We start from the raw sequence: 15,940 nt of genomic DNA on the forward strand, positions 1-15,940 counted from the left end.
AGTACATTCCTTCAAGGTTTCAAAAAGAGGGAAAAAAAAGATTAGCATGCAGACACAGTGAGTCAGTATGGCCGTGGCACCTGGGAAGGGAACCTTGTCTTTGAAGGGCTACTAGCCCGGCTGTCATAGGAAGGGAGACATTTATGCCTATCTTCGGAGTGGACGTTCTTTATTTCTGGTAAATGCATTCTCTTCTTTAGTTGGTTAAAGGAGCTGCACGTTGTACGTTTGACAGGCCATATCATGGGCTGTTCAGCGAGTGTAAAGTTCAAGCCGGGTGATGTAGATTTCAGGGTGATTTCCCCAGACCTCAATGTGTGAAAGTTTCTGTTTTGATCTCTGCACAATCAGTATCCTCACCAAGTATTTGGATGTCTACTTCAGGAGCTGCCCGTTGGAGAAGAGGAGGAGGAGAGGGGAGGGGAGGATTCTGACGCCGTCATGCAGCGAAGTATTATGTAAGTGCCCTCCCCACACCCCTGCCACCGGCTTACATCCTCCAAGTTCTCTGCTCCCCTCTCTGACTCTGCGCCTTATCTTAGAAGAACTCGGGTTAGTCTTCACGCAGGGATTTCCAGGAGTTGAGCAGTATGGAAAGTGGGAAAGGGGATCGGAAAAATGGGTAGTGCAGTAACCAAAATTTTTAGTTGCAAGGTTCAGAGACCCTGACCCCTGGTTCTCAATCAGGGGCAGTTTTGTCCCCCAGGGAACCACAGACATTTTTGGTTGTCACCACCTGGGGGGAGAGGGAATTCCCCACTAGTATCTAGTGGATAAAGGCCAGGCAGGCTGCTAAACATCCTACAATGCCCCGGATAGCCCTCCGCAACGAAGAGTGATGTGGCCTGAAATGCCAGTAATGCCCGGCTTGAGGAACCCGGTACTCAGTCAGGCTGGCTTCAGGAGAAACAGAAAAGGAATTCTTTGGCTTGTGTAGTGGAAACTTGGCTTTAATAGTCAGATCCAGTTGTCCAGACTTTCTCACTGGGACTCTGTCTCCATCGTTTAGCTCTGCTTTCTTGGATGTTGTATCACTCTGGCAGGCTGTCTTCCTTAGGCTTTTAGTACCCTAGAGTCAGCAATCCTGGTGGAAAGAGGTGGTGTCTCTCCCAGCTGTCACAACAATATCTAGAGTTAAGTTTCATTGGCCCACCTTGGGCCGCATGCCGGTCCCTGAACCAGCCACTGTCGTAGCCCCAGGGATGCAGGGCCTTGAGTGGCCAGGCTCGGGGCATGTGCCCTGGTTATGGGTGAAAGGGCAGACCCACGCGAACCATAGGGGCTGAGAGAATGTGGGGGAACGGGCATCACAAGAGGAACGTGGAGGGCTATTCCCAGAAGGAGGGGATGGACTCTAGACAGATCCAGACCTGGGTGTCACCACCAGAGACCTGGGAGTTGGTGGCTTACACAGATCCCAGGCTGCATTTTCCTCAGGTGATGAGAAATCTGGGGACAGTCTCTCCTGGGATGATAGCACTTTTGATTGCTTTCTGTCACCTTGCTTTATTTTATCCTTTTTTGGCCGTGCCGCGTGGCATGTGGGATCTTAGTTCCCTGACCAGGGATCAAACCCATGCCCCCTGCATTGGGAGTACAGAATGTTAACCACTGGACCATCAGGGAAGTCCCTATTTTATTTTTTAAAGATTAAGTAAACTTTTAATTTTGGAATTATTTTAGACGTACCAAGAAGTTGTAAAGATAGTACAGAGAGTCCCTGTATACCCTTCACCCGGTTTCCATTGTTGACACTTTACATCACTGTGGTCCATTGGTCACAATAAGGAACCAACAGCGATACATTCCTGTTAACTAAGCTCCAGACTTCATTTGCATTTCACCAGTTTATCTGTTAATGTTCTTTTCTGTTCCAGGATCTGATTTGGAGCCATGTTGCATTTAGCTGTCATGCCTCCTCTGGGTGACAGTTTCTCAGGCTTTCTTTGTCATGACACCTGTAGCCTTACCCCCAGTTTGGTTTGTCCGATACTCTCATAATTAGCCTGGGGTTTTGGGCACTGAGGTGAGGTGCCCTCTCATTGCCTTATATTGGGGGTGCACGACGTCCCCAAGACATCGTAGGCAATGCTAACCTTCCTCGCCTGGCCAGGTCCCTGCGCCGTCAAGCCCCTGTTTTTCCCCTCTCAGTACTCTGCTCTCTGGGGCAAGCCACTCAGCCTAGCCAGGCTCAGGTAGAGGGGAGGGCACCTTTATCTTTTTCAGAGCACATAACGCCCTTGGACATTTTATATTTAGCTACTTGCTAATGTCTGCCCACCACACTAGAGTGTCAGCCCCTCCAGGGCAGGGGCATATGTGTCTGGGTCATTGCCCTGCCCCTAGCTTCCAAGGACAGGCCTTGGCACATAGTAAGTGCATAGTTAATCCCTGTGGAATGGAAATCGGGATGTGTGCTGTCTCTCAGGTGAGTGGCGAGTTGGGGCAGAAAAATAAGCAGGGCGTTGCCTCCTCCATCTGATAAGCCTCAGTTTTCCTTATTGGTCTAAGGGGGTTGTTTGAAGTCTTCTGTTGCGTCCTGGGATGGGGACGGGCATCGGAAGCTGTGGAATGTGGTGTGTGTTAGAGGGGTTATTGGTTCTGTTATCATTCCCTTTCCCCCCCCCCCCCCCTCTGCTCCTCCAGGTCATTTTTCCAGCCCACGAAAGAGGGCAAAGTGAAGAAGCCAGAGAAGGAGCTATCCAACAGCACCAGAGAAACAGAGTCCCCTCCAAAGTATGTTCTGGGGCTGGGATGTGGTGAATCTGTTCCTTTTATCAGTCAGGACCTGACTCAGAATATCTCAGGGCCCCACAGGGAAAGTTTTGACTCCAGAAACTGGGCAAGCCAAAGGTAGGGTCAGCTTCAGGCACAGCTGGATCCAGGGCCTCAGAGTTGTCTTCAGGGCTCCGTCCCAGTGTCTTGACTTCATTCTGGAGCAGACTCCACGAGGCGGAGACCCTGCCACTGGCCGCATCTAAATAGAAGAGAACAGTGTTCTTTCTTCCAGTGTCCTTGTCACACATTCTCGGGAAGACCCTGCCCCTGGACCGGTCAGCTTTCCAAAGCATGCACTCAGGGTAGATTTAGCTCACATCCCCAGTCTGGGAGCCTGGGCAAGTAACTTCACTTCCTGTACCCCAGTTTCCTCACAGGTAGCAGGGTATCATCATGATCTATATCAGGCTTTCTGTGTGGATTTGATGCATTAACACACTAACAACTTATAGAACAGTGCCTGGTTCATAAAAGACGCTCAGTAAGTGGTAAGAATCAGGTCATAATTTATCAACACTCTCGACTTTTAGATCCGCCCCTTTTGTGTTTGCACTGCTATATATACACACTTATTGTATGTGGTTTTATTTTCTGTGACATGTTTTAATGTCTTGAAAAATAGAGATCATACTGTGTATATGGTTCCTGAACTTGCTTTCTTCAGTGACAGTATGACTTAGAGATTTTTTCCACTCCTGAACACAAAGGACCGTCGGATCCCTTTTACCCTCTGCTTTTGTTCCATTTTATGGATGTACTGCAGAAATTATTTAACATCCCCCTACCGATGGATATTTAGGTTGTTTCCACTTTTTGGCTGAAACAATCCATGCTGCAATTTAGTCTGTATGTGTGACTTCTTGGGCACACGTGCAGATTTTTTTTTCTAGCATAGATACCCACGTGTGGAATTACACATGGTAATTATTAATACATCAACTCAGAAGTAGGTAAATAAAAATTTGAAGTGCTTCCACTGTTTACTCTCCAGAGAAACTACTATTACCAATTTGAGGTATATCCTTCCATACCTTTTTTCTATGCATAAAAACATACGTGCACCTAATACAGTTAGTTATGACACATCGTAGGTGCTCAATAGATAATTGTTGAATGAATAAGTGTTTCTCACACTTATATATTGGATGGCAGGGGCTCTCATTTTGGTCACTGTTATATCTCAAGTAGCTGGCACATGCCTGACATACAACAGATAGTAATACACATCTTTAATTTATTTTTAAATAGGAAAAGCAGAATTATTCTGTATGCAAGTTGCAGGTACATATGGGCAAACATTCATGTATCTTTTACATTCATGGAATCATACTGTATAGATTCATTTAGTCAACAAATATCTACTGAGAATCTACTATGTGCCAGGCACCTAGACCCTGTGGGTTTAGCAGTGAATAAAATCAACAGCAACTCCTCTCGCAGATTTGACAGTCTGCTTTCTCTCCCCACAAAAAAATGTCTTAGAGCCGTGCACTTCATCTAAACTCACTTTATTCCCTTTAATGTTCCGTGACAAGAGCGTGCCGTCATTGACCTGAGTAGGGAGGTGTTTGTGTGTATCTTGGTCTTTGTCCAGACCGCGAGCTCTCTGAGTGCAGAAACCAGTAGGAATCAGCTGTGTTCTCAGCTCCGTAAGTGACCTCCATCAGCAAGCATATTGGCTGTATTTTGACGGCTGTGTCTGTGCTCCTCACCAGACTGGGAGTGCCTCAGCTGGTGTCAGGGGAGTCGTTGGGCTGCTTTACCAGTAACCAAAGTCACGGTGACTTGGTTAAAGTTAACATTGCCTCTTTCTCACTTGAAAGATTCTGAGCTGTTTAAGCAGTTTGGGGCAGCTAGGCGACTCTGTACCAGTTGGTGGTCCCGGGACCCAGGTTCTTTCTCTCCCTCTCTCTCTGCTCTGTCCTGCCCTCATCTGCATTGTCAAAGGGGGTCAGCAAGTCAAAGTTCTAGGGATAAGAGAGCAGTGAGGACAAGCAGTCAGGAGCAGGTTGCAGGCATCAACATCCTATTGGCCAGAACTCATCACATGGCCATACCTGGCTGCAGGGGAGGCTGGGAAATGTAGTCCGTACCTAGGGGACTCAGGGGCTTATATGACTGAAAGAGCGTCTGCAAAGGGATGTTGGAGGCCAGTCTCCGCCCTCAGTAGGGACTTCACGTGCTCCTCAGCTTCACCCATCACAGGGTGGGCACACAGGAGGCCTCCAGAGAGCGGGATGGGTGGATGGGTGATTAAGAGTATATGCTGAGGAGGCCCCTAGAAAATGTTCATTGCATGCTTGAAAGGCAAGGGAATGAAACATAATGAAGGGGCTGGAGAATTTGGGAGTAGTGTCCCCACTCTATCTGCTGGAAAAACACCTCCATTTTCTCATCCTCCAGGGTGGCGCTGAAGGAGCGGAATAGAGTGGAACCTGAGGGCGACTCTCCAGTGAAGAGGCCAGGGAGGAAGGCGGCCCGGGTCCTGGGCAGCGAAGGGGAGGAGGAGGAGGAGGAAGCCCCCAAGCCCCCCAAAAGCCAGGTAGGGCCCCAGCAGCCTGCCCACGTTTACCAGAAGAAACCATCATTCCCATTGGCCTTTGGAGCTGAGTGCAGTGGCTGCTCAGGAGAATTCTAGAGATGCTGCCCCAGGGGGTGGAGGAGTTGAGTGGTCCTCCCTGGTTTCTGTGCTCCTAACCCCGCCTCTGCCCTGGGGCTGGGCTCGGCTTCCTGGCCTGGGACCCCTGGGCAGCCTCAGCTGGAACGAGCAGCTCCCTATAGATAGCCCTCGCCTCGTAGGGTGGCCGTGAAGGTGCAGCGAGTCTGTTCACATACGGATCGGAGAAGAACGCCTGCTACAGAGGAAGGGCTCGGAAATCCGTCCAGTCTCTCCTGTTGCGGGAGGGCTTTCCATCTTCAAATGCATCAGCTCACTTGCTCCTCTCATTTAAGTCATTTCATGCCTGTTGGCTGCTCTGAGGGTAATGTCTGAAGTGCAGCATTTCTCAGTCTGTCGATGGTGAAGTGAGATCCTGTCTCCGCCCCTGCTGAAACCCCCTGGCGTTGCCAGCTCAGGCCAAAGGTGGTCCTTACAGAGCCTCCAAGGCCCCTCAGAAGCTGCTTCTTCCTTGTCATCTTCATCTTTTCCTCGGCTAACTCTGCCCCAGGGTGCTTCTATACTGTTGCTTGCCATCCCTAGGTGCCCTTGTCCAAGTGAATGCCCACATTGAGCCAGTGGGAAGAGCAGGGCACTCCACTTCCCTTTAGGTGAATGTTATTTGAACCACGGGACCCTGGGAAGTGTAGTCCTCAGACTCCTGAGCACACCTAGCTGCAAGGGATCCTGGGAAGTATAGTTTTTAGTTGGGCTGTATTATGCTTAGCTAAAAATCGAAGATTCTATTACTTGAGAAAAAAAAGAATTTTTATTGGGGTCCATGATAGGGACAGTCTGGGACCGTGAAACTACGCAGGATGGTGGAGGGATGGCCCGGGTAAGAAGGGATGCGGCCTGAGCGGGGCTGAGTCCCCCTGTGCTCTCAAGTGTTTGGAAAATGGCACAGCTGGGTGCTCCCTCCCTCCTCTCACTCAGGAGTTGCTCTTTCTCTCCCCTTCCAGAAGCCTGCTCCAGATTCCCCACAAGTCTCCCCTCCCAGTCCTGGCACACCGCCTGAGAGCAGCCCTTCCCACCCCAGCACCTCACCCACGGCCGTCTCCCCATCAGGGATCCCGAAGCGTCGCACGGGTAAGGACCCCCTGGCCTCGCCCTCTCAGTTGCCTGTCTTTGTCCGCACTTGGATTTCCGCATCATTCAGCCATCCTCGTGACAGCTCCGATCTTAGCGTTGTGGTTAAGAGCACGGCTCCACCATCCACTGGCTGTGTGACCTTGGGCAAATGACTTCCCTTCTCTGGGCTTTATCCGTAAAACGAATGATAATTACAGTACCTCCCACCCAGAGATGTTGGGAGGATTAAAAGTGAATACGTGTAAGGGCTTGGAACTGGGCCCAGCCTACAGTAAGCGCTCAGTAAATGTCGGTTATTGTCACTGTGATGTGTGCAGTGCTGGAGGCCACACAGCTCACTGTGGGAGCCCAGGGGAGGGCCCCTGACTCGAGGGAGACTTCTAGAAGAGAGCTTAACCAAGCTGAGCCCTGAGGGACAGAAGAGGAGTGAGCAGGGACTGAGGAGGGGAGAGGGTTCTAGGCTGGGGGAGTGTGAGTGGAAAAGGCCTTGGGGGCACTGATGGCTAGGTGTGTTGGTGCTCAGAGCGCGGGGTTGGGTTCAGCGAGCAATGAGACTAGCGAAGGTCCGTGGAAAGCCCGCCTGAGGAGTGGCGCCTCTGTCCCCAGGGGGGTTGGGGAGATTTTTGCACAGGGGAGGGACAGGGGAGAGACCCCCACATGACGCAGGGTGATACGGCCTGCTGAGACCCTGAACCATGGTGATTGAGGAACTAAATTTTTTTTTAAATTCTTATTGGAGTATAATTGATTTACAGTATTGTTAGTTTCTGCTGTACAGCAAAGTGAGTCAGTTATACATATACGTATATTCACTCGTTTTTAGACTTTTCCTGTGTAGGTCATTACAGAGTATTGAGTAGAGTTCCCTGTGCTGTACAGTAGAGGAATTGAATTTTTAATGCTACTTTAATTCAATTTGAATTGGAAAGCTGACTCTAGTTTCAATTATTGAAGCCTTGCCATAATTTGATCAACTTGGATATTTGAAGCTACTTTGTCAACGGTAAATTCCATGAAATCTAGACACATCGAGTATTTCTGATGAATATTTAGTGTCCAATTGAGATGTGCTTGTAAGTGCATCGGATTTTGAAGACTTAGCGTAGAAAAAAGAATGTTACTCATTTGTTTTAATATTCAAAACATGTTGGAATCATCATATTTTGGATTTATCGGGTTAAGTAAACGATATTATTCAAACAATTCTCCTGGTTCTTTTTCCTTTTCTCAGTGTAGCCACTAGAAAGTTAAAGATGATGTATGTGGCTCACTGTATATTTCCACTGATGGTGCCGGTATAGGGAAAAATAGTGGTAACGCTGGACGCGAGGGGAGCTCCAGATTGAGGTGGCCCAGAGGAGGTGCCATCTGGCCTGAGTCTTGGAAGATGGGTTAGGGTTGGCTGTGCTGAGAAAGGGCGGTTGGAAAGTGTTGCAGCCAAGACAGCCCGTGCAAAGGCCTCGAGGCGGGAACAGCACGGCACGTGGGGGAATCCCATACACCTCCGCGTCTCTGGGCAATAAGATGCGATTTGGGGAGCAGGGAGGGTTTGAGGATAGTGTGTGGCGAGAGGTGAGGCAGAGAGGAGGGTGGCTGCTGGCTCCTAAGATTCAGGAACCTGCTCGGGGTCACACAGCCAGGAAGCAGCAGAGGCCTGCACAGGAGCCGTGGCTGTGGGCAGGCGGAGGAGGGCAGGGGCCCAGAGCCTTCTCAGGGCCCCATCATCGCGGGATCTGAGCTCACTGGCGTGGGGCAGGCGGGCCGGCAAGGAGGCCACACTGAGCCCTTTGCCTTCCCAGCCCGGAAGCAGCTTTCCAAACGGACATTTCAGGATGTCCTGCAAGAGCAGGGCAAGGACGAGGACGGGGGAGCCAAGAAGAAGAAGGAGGAGGAGGAAGAAGGTGAGGCCCTGGGGTTGGGGGGTGGGGACGGACTGTGTGTGTGTGTGTGTGTGTGTGTGTGTGTGTGTGTGGTGTGTGTGTGTGTGTGTGTGTGTGTGAGTGTGATCTGGAGGGGCGGGGGCCTGTCTGAGAGCGCAGGGTGTGAGGACCCCACTGATTTGACACCTCTGTCCAAGAACCCACACGAGTCCATCAGAATCCCACAGCCCCACCCGGGGAATTTTGTCATGAAAACATTCTGGAATACATTCGTTTGGCCATCTTAATTCAGTACAAATTCATATACAGTTTCTCATTTTTCTCTTCTATTTCTATGTTTCTCATATGGAATATATTTTCCTCTAAGTGGTTTGTTTTTTGTTGTAAATCTTACCAGAAAGCAGAGAGGTTCGCAAACTTCCAGGGCCCATGGTGCCTTAGTAACTTTTTCACGGTGCCTCAAGGCCAATACCTTTACTGTTTGGTTTGTTAAGTTGTTATGTCTGAACAACTATTTATTTATGTTCTAGCAACTTGGGCATTTGAGAAAATAATACATATAACGTTGAAAGGAAAAATATTTTATTTCACTGTTAAATAATCATAATTAGTTACTAATTGTGATGTCTGCTGGGCACTGCACAATTGCTCAGACTTTGGAATCCAGTTGAACACTGCCACTTTCCTTGTTGACTTTTGTGCAGTACTTGGTTTTTATCACACCACCAGTGAGTACCCAGCCTTGCAGAAAGCTAACGTCAGGAATTGCCAAGAATGTGATCTAATACTGACAAGTAAAATACCCTGAGCTAGTAGGTCATACGGTGTCCAGCAGATGTCACCAATTTCCCTTGAAAATGTAAAATGCCCTCCGTGGGAAACACAACCATAAAGACCTGATCCATTGATCATTTGGGGCTTGTACGAGATTATAATAATCGGAGCCTTTGCCACTGTCAATTTGTTTGTTTAATAAAAGGTCCTTATTAGGTTTATCTTTCCCAGGGAAGATCTGAGTTTGGTGGAGATTTGATTTCCAGTTGGCAATTTTTAGTAACAAATTTTACTATAAATCATGCAGTTTTAGCCATTGTCTGTGTCTGGGGATTTTGGGGGGTGAGGTGGGGCTTCTTTCTACTGAGGCAGATTTTTCCCAAGTTAGTTGATGCAGTTTTTATTATTACCCTGGAGGTGGGGTTTTTGTTTTTGTTTTTCCAGTCAGCTTAAAAAAAAACACCTTTATTTTTATCTCTAACAAGTTACTGTTGGCATTTTGAACCCTTTCCAGTTCTGTTTTGCAGTAAAAAATTCTAAAATAATGGTTTATAAGAAAAGACTGGCCCTCTCTGTTTCTTAGCTGCCCAGATGAGCATCCGGGCTGGTTTCCCTCGAGGTCCCTGCCTGGTTCAGGGCTGACCAGGAGCGGGCTCTCACGCCTCCCGTCACTTAACAGATGTTCAGTCAGCACAGCAAAGAAAAAACGGGGGCAGAGTGTCTTGGGAATCGAAATGCCCTTTGTGGGGGGCGGTCATAGTGACTTTTTGCCACCTGGCTTTTTTTTAATCGGTCCTCAGAATTAGAGACACCAACAGAAAGCCTCACAGAGCCTGAAGGGGGCAAGAAGAAGGAAGCAGAAGAAGGGGACCAGCCCAGGTCACCCCCTGAGCCCCTGAAGACCTCCAGTGAGTTTCTGGTCCTCTTCCTCCCTGAAGCCCCATCTCTCTGGTTTTGGGGGTCAGATGTCTTTGGAGGACAGTTAACTTAAATAAGGCTCAGATAAGATAAAACTTAAATAAGATTCTCCAGTGTGTTGTCTAAATGCAAATTCTAGGGGAAATTATAGGTTCTATTGCTATCATTATTATTATTATTTTTTAATATTTATTTATTTATTTGGCTGCGCTGGGTCTTAGTTGTGGCATGCAGGATCTTCATTGCCGAGTGCAGCATCTTTTAGTTGCATCATGCAGGATCTAGTTCCCTGACCAGGGATCGAACCCGGGCCCCCTGAGTTGGGAGTGTGGAGTCTTAACCACTGGACCACCAGGGAAGTCCGCTATTATTATTTTTATTGTTATTTTTCCTCCGTGCATGTGAGGAAAAAAAGAGCCAGTCATCCTCCAACAAAGTATCTTTCAGAAATTGTAGGCACTGTATGTTATTAATTGAGCAATAATTTAAAATTTTTTTAATTAAAAAAATTTTTTTTGGCCACACCACACGGCATGTGGGATCTTAGTTCCCCAACCAGGGATCGAACCTGCTCCTGCGGTGGAAGTGCAGAATCCTAACCACTGGACCACCAGGGAAGTCCTGAGCAATAATTTTTTTAAGTTAGGTAACCAGGGGGAGTTACAAGATTTTAGAGGTTAAAGTTACCCTCCCAGGCCATAGGGCAGCTCCTGCAGTGAGGTGTCCAGAAGGCTCCCGTGGCAGAAAGAACGCTGTGGGGATATTTTTAGGATGCAGGATCGTATCTGATTTTCTGCACCTGCAGAAGTGGGAATATTTTCTTATCGTACCAAGATTTTTTTCCCCACCATCCATGAGTCTCCAATCTCAGGCCAAATGCTAGAATTCCACTAGTTAGTCCTGAAGCATCAGGCCTGAGAGGCTCCAAAATGAAACTATGGAAAGGAAAAGGGCAGAATTGATTATGTCTTCCATCTTCAGGGTCAGAATGACCTTGAGGTTAAAAAAAATAGTCAAAATAGTTTGCATCACCATCTGACCTCTCTCGCTTTCAAAGCAAAGCCCCCAACAGAAAGCGTTTCAGAGCCCAAGGTGGCCGTGAAGCAGGGACCACAGGAGGACGACCAGGCTAAGCCTCCCCCCAAAGCTCCCAAGACGCTCAACAGTTTCTTCTGTGAGTTTCTCCCCCTCACCTTGCAGGGTTGCACCGGGGAGAGGCGGGTGGATCTTTCTCCAGAGAGTGCGGCCTTCCCGTGGGTTAGAAAGTCTAACTTGGTTAGAAAGTCTAACTCGCCTCTCGCAATGCTGGCTGGAGAGTGGTTGGCAGGCAGGGGCTGTCAGAAGGAGAAAGGACCCACCATTTCCCTGCTTCATTCCCAGCTCCCCGGAAGCCAGCAATCAAAAAAGAAGCGAAAGAAGAGGAACCCAGCGCTCTGAGAAAGGAGGAGACCAAGGGGTGAGTCAGGATCTATTGTAGAGATGACAGCGGATTAAACAGAATAAGGCAGTGAGTCCAAGATCTCTCTGATCTGATTGTAGGTAGGCCTCCGAAAATGAGACCGGTAGTCACCAAACATTCAGCCTTAAAATTTTGTGATTAGGGTTTAATTATTCTAATAAAAATGTTGGGGGGATTCTTAATGGCAATTTTGTACCCCAGTTGAGACCTAATTAGTGAGATTAAATGGCCCCATTTCAGCACGTGACTGCCCTGTAGGAACGGTCGGCTCCTGTTCTTGGACATCTACTATGTGTCAGATCCGGTGCTGAAGGTTTCTGTTATGCCTTTTTACTTCATCTCTGCAGTAGTCCTGCGGAGGAAGCAGGTATTTTAGCCATTGCACAGACATTGAGACTAGTAGCCCAGAGAAGTTAGGTCATCTTCCCTGGGTCACACAGGGAGGCGGGGGTAGGGCCAGGCCTGAAACCTGGGTCCACTTAGGTTTTTTTGTTTGTTTTTTCCCCCTGACTCTTCCTCTGGAATGTGAGCTCCAGGTTAGCAAACTTGTTTTCATTCACTTCTGTGCCCTTGTGCCTAGAATAGGTGCTCAATAAATATTAGCTGGAGGAATGGCACTTAGTAGGTGCTCAATAAATATTAGCTGGAAGAGTGACTTCCCTTCGACCCAGGCATCTACCCTACAGTCTCCCTTTTCCCTCCACAGACACCTGGACCCATCCAGCTACAGTCCTGCCAAGAACAACTACCATCCCGTCGAGGATGCTTGCTGGAAGGTGGGCCAGAGGTGAGGCTTGGCCCTCCGCAGACTGTCCTTCGCCAGTCCCTGGCACTGCGGGCGGCCCTGTCTCCGGAGGCTTCAGTGGGAGAAAACTGGCAAATTTCTCCCCTCCGTGTTTTGGGGAGACCATCGACAGCTCTGAAGGGGTCGGAGAGAAAACCCTAGGCAGTGGCTGGGTGGGGTTGCGTGCCTCTGGGGATTTCGCAAGGCTGTCCCCAGGGAGGCGTGGGGAGGAAGGTGGCTGGAGGGACGACATGGGTGTGCGCACAGCGCTTGTTTTCTCTTTTCCTCCCGCAGAGTCCCTTACCTGGCTGTGGCCCGGACATTTGAGAAGATCGAAGAGGTTTCCGCACGGTAATTAACCAGGCCGGCCTGGCCGGGGCCACGGGGTGAAGGCCCTTCCGGCTCTGTCTCTCTGGCAGCGTCTGTGCCTCCAGCTGCTTAATCCTTTTAACCTCTCCTCTCTCAGCTTCACCCTGACACATGAGATCACAGGCCACAGGCATGGCCACGAGAGCGGCTGCAGGCCCTCTGGAGGCCCAGGCTCAGGAGGCCCAGCCATCATTTCTGCCTCATTTGTTGGTCAGAGCAAGATGTGAGGGTGAGCCCAGACCCCTGGCATGAGGAACCAGCCCCCGCCTCCTGGAGGCAGGAACGGAGTCTAGCCTAAGTAGTCAGAAGTAGCTGCCACCTGGCTGACGTGCCTCGACGTTAGAGGAAATCCAGGTCTTGTTTGTAGCGAGAACCCCATCTCAGCCTGATACTAGCTCTGTGACCTTGGGCAAGTTACATGATCTTTCCACGCTTCCGTTTCTTCGCCTGTAAAATCAAATAATATCTAGCTCAGGGGAGCTGTGAGAATTCAGGGAGTTAGAGAATGCAGAGGGCTTAACACCAGTGCCTGGTACCTAGAAAACAGTCCGTACGCATCAGCTGTTACTTCTCTATAGATGACGGTCAAATGGAGTTCCTTTTCCCCCAGCAGCCTGTGATGGTGCCCGTGGCTCGGGTCACACACCGGGCGCTGGTCGTGAGCCCTCTCCTTGTCTCTGTTCCTAGATTCCTTTTATCCCGCCACCGCCGCCCCACTTTGGTCCTGAAACGCCAGGTGGTCACACACACACCCCCGCCCTGTCCCCTCCTCCAGGCTCCGGATGGTGGAGACACTGAGCAACCTCCTGCGCTCCGTGGCGGCCCTGTCACCTGCTGACCTCCTCCCCGTCCTCTACCTCAGCCTCAACCGCCTGGGGCCGCCCCAGCAGGGCCTGGAGCTCGGCATTGGCGACGGCATCCTCCTCAAGGCGGTGGCCCAGGCCACAGGTGAGGAGGGGGCTGTGGTGGAAGCCCCCGCGGTGGCGGGGGGAGCTTCGAGGGAGGGAGTGGAGAGGCCGGGAGCACCTGGGAGATGATGGAGGGGGATTGGGAAGGTGGAGAGACGGGGAGAGCCAGGGCAGAGAGCGGGGTGCGGGGGGAGAGCAGGACCAGGTCTGCGCCGAGACCCGGTCGGGGTGGGAGGAGGTGCTGCAGGCCCAGAGCAGGTCGGGAGCTGGGACTGAGGGCTGGGGCTTGCGGAGGTAGCAGGGCTTTGACCAGCAGAGTCGCGGGGGGAGATGAGGAAAGAGCAGGGTGTGGGCGGGGCCGGCAGCCTCCAAGGGCCGAGCTCTCGGTGCTTAGGAGAGGCTGGCCATGTGGACGGGGCCTCCTGCCCACCAAGGGCCTGGAATGCTCCATGTTTATTGTGACGGTGTCGGGGAGCTGTGGAAAGGTCCTGAGCGGGCAAAGGGCAGGGCCGGTTCTGGGCCCGTGTGCAGGCTGGACAGGAAACCAGGAGGCCGGGCAGGAAGTGGGGGCAGAGGTCTGGGGGGAGGAGGAGCTGACGCCAGGGTAGCTGTGGGTAGCAGAGCAGAGGGCAGGAGAGGAGAGAGACGGGGGCCAGGAGGGAACTGCCCGGCTCAGGGGTCAGGGATGGAGGAGGTGAGAAGAATACCCCAGGATCCATCATGCTGGACCCACCACCAGGACAGGACACCTTGAGGGGCAGGCCGGGTCAGGGGAAGTTACTAAATTCAGCTTGGGACCAACCTGTATCTGTGGGCCACCCGACAGTCGAGGAAACGAAGCTCAGCAGGTCTGGATCACAGAGCAGGATCTGGGAGCCCTGAGCTTCGGAGGCCTGGTTACGTGCTGCCCAGTTCTCGCGCCCGGGGAGAGGGTCTCTGGGGAGGAGAGGGGCGGGGCTTTGAGTCACACCTTGGGCAGCACCAGCGCTTAAGGAAGAAGAGGTTTGAGGGTTTCGTGAGAGGACAAGGTGCCTGAGGAAGATTGACTGGGAATGGAAGAGAGTCATGGGGTCGTCGGAGCCAGAGGAGCTGAGATCAGAATCCTCCCACTCGTTCACTCAAGACACATTCATTAGGTGCTGACATCGCAGCAGACCCGCTGCAGACTGTGTCCATTAGGAGACTTCCCTCTGCCAAACACAAAACCCAACCACGCTGGTGCAAAGGAAGAAGGATTTCTTCTTCTTACATAGTGAGGAGTGGGGAGTAGGCGGCAGCCAGTGCCACCCGGCCTCCCGCCAGACGGGACCGAGGGGCCGAGGCCGTTTCCACCCTTCCGTGTTCACGCTCACACGTCTCCTCAGGGCCCCCTCAGCTGCCCGGCCCAAGGGGTGTAGAGAGTTGGTCAGGCGATACCACTTCCAGGCACGGGGCCTGGCAACTCGGTCGTGTGTCCTCGTGGCTTCCAGATAAAGCTTTGGAATATAATTGTTTGGGAAGTGAGTTGGGGTGGATCCAGACACCGGAACCTGCTTTGTGTTTTGCGTATCAGCGATGCCATGGAACAGATAAGTGTAGGTTGTTGTCAAAAAAAAAAAAAATCTCTCTGGCCAAGTGGCCAGAGATTGAAATGCGTGCTGTTTCTTTGTGAATTGCTTTCCCTCTGTTTCTTTCGTACATGAGTTGGGGCATTGCGCCGACGTGATATGTGTGGGTAAGTTGTGTCACCTCTGCATTTCTTCCGGAGTAGAGAGAAGTGACACAAAATGCCTGTCCTGGGAAGGGCCTGTGGTTCTGATAGGTTGAGAACTGCCGGGCAGAGCTGTTGTGATAACTTGCCTCCACCTTCCCAGCCTCCTGCTCTTTTAAAAATGTATTTTATTGCAGTATAGTTGATTTACAATGTTGTGTTAATTTCCACTGTACAGCAAAGTGACTCAGTTATACATATATTGGGTTGGCCAAAAAGTTCGTTCGGTTTTAAGTAAAAATAAGACACATTTTTTCATTTTCACCAAGAATTTTATTGAACAAACTTTTTGGCCAACCCAATATATATACATTCTTTTTCATATTCTTTTCCATTATGGTTTATCACAGGATATTGAATATAGTTCCCTGTGCTGTACAGTAGGACTTTGTTGTTTATCCATCCTATATATATAATAGTTTGCGTCTGCTGATCTCAAACTCCCACTCCTTCCCTACCCCATCCCCTGCCCTTGGCAACCACAAGTCTGTTCTCTGTGTCTGTGAGTCCGTTTCTGTTTCGTAGATAAGTTCATTTGTGTCATATTTTAGATTCCACATATAAGCGATAAC

The 15,940-nt window shown here is 50.3% G+C and overlaps 1 protein-coding gene across 2 annotated transcripts in view; it reads left to right on the top strand.

The window, feature by feature from the left end:
• The first annotated feature begins 384 nt into the window (after positions 1-384).
• The window catches only part of LIG1 (DNA ligase 1), a 29,572-nt gene continuing 14,016 nt past the window's right edge, over positions 385-15,940 (top strand). The window contains exons 1-11 of one of the 2 annotated variants that reach the window (XM_082437369.1): positions 401-458; positions 2,647-2,736; positions 5,182-5,320; positions 6,397-6,523; positions 8,326-8,427; positions 9,981-10,088; positions 11,156-11,272; positions 11,479-11,554; positions 12,264-12,344; positions 12,636-12,692; positions 13,486-13,658. In XM_082437369.1, the coding sequence (XP_082293495.1) occupies positions 442-458; positions 2,647-2,736; positions 5,182-5,320; positions 6,397-6,523; positions 8,326-8,427; positions 9,981-10,088; positions 11,156-11,272; positions 11,479-11,554; positions 12,264-12,344; positions 12,636-12,692; positions 13,486-13,658 (1,087 nt within the window). In that variant the 5' untranslated portion in view covers positions 401-441. Of the gene's footprint in view, positions 459-2,646; positions 2,737-5,181; positions 5,321-6,396; positions 6,524-8,325; positions 8,428-9,980; positions 10,089-11,155; positions 11,273-11,478; positions 11,555-12,263; positions 12,345-12,635; positions 12,693-13,485; positions 13,659-15,940 lie in introns of both variants that reach the window. The other variant, XM_082437368.1, reaches the window with a different exon arrangement.

The sequence above is a fragment of the Balaenoptera physalus genome (assembly GCF_965194825.1).
Source record: "Balaenoptera physalus genome assembly, chromosome: 19".
NCBI classification, from domain to species: domain Eukaryota; kingdom Metazoa; phylum Chordata; class Mammalia; order Artiodactyla; family Balaenopteridae; genus Balaenoptera; species Balaenoptera physalus.